Source organism: Elephantulus edwardii, unplaced genomic scaffold (assembly GCF_000299155.1).
Source record: "Elephantulus edwardii isolate Elephantulus edwardi_28Jun2011 unplaced genomic scaffold, EleEdw1.0 scaffold00171, whole genome shotgun sequence".
NCBI classification, from domain to species: Eukaryota; Metazoa; Chordata; class Mammalia; order Macroscelidea; family Macroscelididae; genus Elephantulus; species Elephantulus edwardii.
In genome coordinates, this window is record NW_006399921.1 from 1,707,270 (window position 1) to 1,712,645 (window position 5,376).

Below are 5,376 nucleotides of genomic sequence, written 5' to 3' on the forward strand. Positions count from 1 at the left end.
AGTTGGGTCACCCTTCTTTGGAATGGGAACAAATATAGATCTCTTCCAGTCAGTTGGCCAAGTGGTTGTTCTCCAGATTTCTTGGCACAGCTTGGTGAGCACATACAGGGCAGCATCTGTTAGCTGAAAAATGTCAATTGGTATACCATGTATTCCAGGAGCCTTATTTTTTGCTATTTCATTCAAAGCAGCTTGAACTTCTGCCTTCATCACCATAGGCTCTTGCTCAAATGTTATTTCATTACATTCTTCTGTATCTGCCAATTCCTTTCTATACAATGACTCAGTATTTTCCTTCCATCTTCTTTTGATACCTCCTGGATCATTTCACATTCTGCCTAAAGCATCCTTGATTGTAGCAACTCGAGGTTTGAATTTGTTCTTTAGTTCTTTGAGTTTAAGAAATGCTTAATGAGTTCGGCCCTTTTGATTTTCTGACTCTAGCTCCTCACACATTTCGTTGTAATATTTTGCTTTGTCATTCTGAGCTGCCTTTTGGAATCTTCTGTTCAGCTGTGCTAAGAGCCTTATTTTTCCTATTTCCCTTTGATCTTCACAAGGCCCCAGGGAAGTCATCTCTGCTTTCCAGTTTCCTCTTTCTTTATAGAATGGCTTTTCTTACTAACCTAGACTCCAGTGCTGGTAGTCATGAGTACACTCATTTGACCACCTCACTTTGAATGTCTGTATCTCATGTATTCTTGTGTTGTCTTTCCAAGAGACCAGGAATCTTTGGGGGAAGCAGGAACAATGCCTTCTATTTGACTGAAAAATAGAAACAAAAAACCAAACAAACCCCAACAAAATTAAACCCCAAACCCACTGTGTTAATTATGACTCCTGATAACCTCCCCTTGGGGAGGTAAATCTTAACAGGTGCAGGCTGCTTCACCTTTATCCCATGGAGCAGCTTGTGGGTATGAACTGCCAACATTTTGGTCAGCAGCCCATCACTTAGTTCATTATGCTACCAGGCTCCTTGTTTTATTAGTGAGCCTTCAGAATTGAAAATGTGGCCCTAAGGGGCAGCCTTACCTGCATGGGCTGGCAGATGATGGTGAGGGGTGTTGTGTCTCCAAGTCCCTGGTCCTCATACTGGCGCCTCTCCAGGATCCCATCCCCAAAGGGTAGGGAGTTGGAAGACGTGTTTAAGATCGAGTAAGAACTGCCAAGGAAAACACGGAAAAGTTAACTGCCTTGGCCAGGGGTCCTCAGCAGTTCACCCTCCAGCTCAGCAGGAGGTGAATACTCCCACAGTGAGTCAGGTGATGGCTCAGAAAAGCAGGCACAGGGAACAATGCTCCCTGAGAGAAATGTACTGTGGGAGAAACATCTGGCTTTAACCAAAGCCCTGTAGTTAATACATTAGAGGTAAATGGATTTTCACACCCACAGATCTTTCCATCCCTCTGGGGATAGATGGGGTGCATAAAGACCACAATGTCACAGGCACAGCTGTCATTTAAAGGTGCATTATGGGGGGCTGTTGTTGTTAAGTGCCGTAGAGTCGTAGATGACCCATAGCGACCCTATGAACGAAAGTCTTGAACACAAAACTTTAATCTTTTTCCAAGTTTATAGTTTCCATAGGCAAGCTTTTTTGGGAAGTGGATGCCACTCCTGCTTCCAAGGCTGTTTTATTGGATGATATGGTGTCAATTTTGTATTATTTTTTTCAGACATTTTCCTGATTGAAAAGAATAATATGACTGAACCTGTCCTTTCCCCATGGTAATTTGAAAATTAGAGGAACAATGTTAACTCACTTTATCTGTTTGCTGGTGGGTCCTGATGATCAAGGAACCTTATAAATATTACCCTATTTTATCTGCTTTAGTCTCCAAACTCCATCTCCACTGTTTAAAAAATAAACTTTTCAAAATTTTGAAGATTTTCATAATGTTTTTATGCCACTCACTCCCTAAAAAAATTTCAGTTTTTCCTGCAATTTACAGACATTCAACAGAGGGCTCAGAAGCCTAAAGTCACATCCTGAAGAAGTTGACTTCAGCGCTTATGCACTGCTTTGTCAGAATTTCCTGAGGGCTAAGAAATACATTCTCTGAGGTCTTACAACTTGAAGCTGTCTTTTAAAAAAGCAGCTTTAGAACCTCTGATAATGCAGTCAGGGAGACAATTACAATAACATTTTAACCAACTGTAGCCCAAGGAATCTTGTGCCATCCACACAGCCTAACTGAGTAATTTCTCTCCTTTATTTAGGGAGCTGTAGTGGTCTAGTGGGGAGGGAGTTGTGCAGCTAGCCCAATGGAAGGAGGTTCAAATCCACATCCTTCAGCTGCTCTGCAGGAGAAAGTTGACAATCTTTTCCTGTGAGATTTACACCCTCTGAAAACTGGTTGGAGGATCAGCTATGAACTGGTTTCCACTTGACAGCAATGAGATTGAGGATTTTTCTTAAAACCCTCCTTTATTTACACCTAGACCTTCCCAGCATCACACGTTAAAGAATACCCTTTGTACAGTCAGCTCCATCAAAACTTCAGGGTCTGAAGCACTGAGGCATATGGACTTGTTCTGACCTCTTGCATGTATTTGCTTCTTTATTTCGCTTTACTACAGCTGTGGAGACACTGATAGACTTCTTTCTCTCCCTCTTCTCACTGCACACAGGAAATATAACTTCCTTTCTTTCTTTCTTTCCTGTCTCTGGAATGTAAGTACCGAGTCACTCTGAGACAACATAGGGCTGTCAGTTCAGTATAACAATAGTCAGATGCTTTCTAGTGAGAGCTGAGTAGGGAATGGGCTGGGAACGCAGAGCTGGTCATACGCTGGGGTGTGGTGGTAGTGCCCCATGACACACTAAGGCAACAGGTAAGTCCAGTAAGACCCTGCAAGCCCATTTCACCTCCGAGACACAGGACACCAGATGGCAAACCGAGGGATCTCTGAGCCAGGCAAGGCCCTCCAGTAATGGTGCTGAGAAAAATTCCCTTCAGAAGGGCCTCATAATCATAGAATAGAAGAGGGTCATAAGGGGCATTGATTCTCTTGCAGCTGTTGCTTGAATCCCCTTGTAACTTGCGATCAAGTTGGTCCGGTTATATCTCGACATCCCCTGAGGCAATCTCCTCCCGGGCGACTTACTGCCTCTGAAAACCTGCTGGAGGCTCAGCTATGAGTTGGTTCCCACTCAGCTGTTCATAACAACCACAGTGTTTCCTAGGGGCTCTCTGGTGGCATAGTGTACAGGGTGTGGCCTTGCTTACCCATTGGTGGTGCTTCTCGGCTGTCCAAATCTACCAGCAGCTTTTCATGAAAAAGATGAAACATCTCTTGTGTGATTTGCAGCCTCAGAAACCTGTTGGACGGAGGGTCTGTGTTGCTTCCGACTCAACAGCAACGAGTTTGAGAATGTTTCCCAGGGACGGTGGTGGTTCCGTAATAGAATCCTTGCCCTTCACGTGGAAGACACAGGTACGATTTCCAGCCAGTGTATTTTTGGCACAGCTCCCGTCAGTGGCGGCTTGTGTATTGTTATGACACTGAATAGTTTTCAGAGAAGCTTCCAGATTAAGGGAGAAAGGCCTGGTGATCTATTTCCAAACTATCCACCAACGCAAGCCCCATCGAGTGCAGTGAACCCATCACATTGATCAGGGGGGTAGCGCCAGCCCCGGCGTGCGTGGGGCTGTGAGCTGGAGCTGACTCTGCAGCAGCAGAGGTGCTGGAAGTGTCCCAGCCTCGTGGGCACCTCCCCTCCTCCCATCCAGCCTGGCCATGCAGCCGCTTCACACATGGTTCCCAAGGAAAGACTATCACTGAGTAACGCTCAGCACACAAAGGAGAAGGCACTCTGACCTCCTCTTGTGATCCACTGATTGGCCACTTCGATTCACTCCACTCCGGCCTGCACTCTGAGGAAACAGTGGGTTGAGGTGGTGTGGTCGTAAGCAGTCCAGCAGGTTCCCCTAAATGCTCTCTGACACTCGGGGTTCCAGGATTATCATCTGTATTTGTTCTCTTTGTTTCCTAGTGTCTCGGGTGCAGAGGGTCCGGGCTGTTGTCTGCTTAGACTGCTATCTTCCTGGAAACCCTCACAGACTCCTCACTGACATCTAGCCCTCCTCCCAAGAAAGAGAACTCTGGCAGGCGGGCTCCATCAGAAAAACCACCTTGCAGTTCTCCATTTTTATTTTTTTTAAAATAAATAGGGACATAATGGGGGCTTCTGGAGCCCAACTTATTTACACTGATCTTGAAACATTTCAGAAAAGCAAACAGTTGGAGGACATGAGTCAGTCAACCTTCCAGGTGGTGTCACCAAAGGCTGGGTGCTCAGGGTCTGGGTGGTAGAAGGGTAGGAAAAGGAAGTGATTGCTGGATGGGAATTATTAAGAAAGACTGCGTTCTTTACTGGCTTTAGATTTGTGGTTTATCTGCTCATTGTGAACCAAGAGCGGAGGAGGTTCTTTCTTTCCTTTCTCCAGGCTACATGCCTGCCTCTCTGCTTCCCTCTGACGGTGGGAATGACATCGCCAGTCACCGTGCAGCTGGTGGCTGTGGCTTCTGGCTCTCAGAGTCCTGGCACAAGGCAAGAACAAGAAGGAGGGAAAGCAAACCGGTATGTGTGCCCTGGCTAGATGCCTGTGTGTGCCAGGGGAGGGCTTCAAGAATCTGGGCTTAGCAAAGAAGGTGCTAGTTTGTTCTTATTTCATCCTTAGGGGCAAACTCTCAATTTCATTGCCAATGAATCAGACTCAACTCCTTGCTGAGCCTCCATTGGGTCTCTGAGGCTGTAAATCACACAACAAATTGCTCATCTTTCTCCTATAGATGCTGACGAATTTGAACCACTAGAGAGGTTTGGCCTTTGGTTTAGCAACACAACTTCTTATGGTTTTATCACCAGAGCTCCCTCTTTGGAGCAAAGCTGGCCATATGTCACCATGCTAGGCATTTATGTGCCAATTGTGAAGACTTGCTAAGGGTTACTTAGCTACTTAGCAAGTCAGGAATCCACTTTGGACACATAAGTCTTGAAAGACCCAAACCACACCCACTGCCATAGTCTTGCCATGTTGTTGTTGTTGTTATGTGCCGTCGAGTCGTTTCCGACTCATAGCGACCCTATGCACAACAGCCCCATACCTTGCTCTAACCTGCGCCAACCGCACCGCCTCTGACACACCCATCCCGATTACCCCAGTCACCGAATCAATCCATCTCAAAGAGGGTCTTCCCCTCCTGCATTGTCCCTCAACCCTACCAAGCATGATGTCCCTCTCCAAGGACCCATCCCTCCTGGCAACATGTCCAAAGTATGACAGACGAAGCCCCAGAATCCTTGCCTCCAAGGAGTAGCTTGGTTTAATCCTCTCCAAGATAAATCTGTTTGTTTTCCTGGCAGTC

General features: G+C 46.1%; 1 protein-coding gene across 1 annotated transcript in view; it reads right to left on the reverse strand.

Moving 5' to 3' along the window:
• UBASH3B (ubiquitin associated and SH3 domain containing B) overlaps positions 1–5,376 on the reverse strand; it is a 202,264-nt gene that overhangs the window by 15,882 nt on the left and 181,006 nt on the right. The window contains exon 7 of the mRNA XM_006895606.1: positions 1,036–1,165. Within this exon, the coding sequence (XP_006895668.1) occupies positions 1,036–1,165 (130 nt within the window). The remainder of the gene's footprint in view (positions 1–1,035; positions 1,166–5,376) is intronic.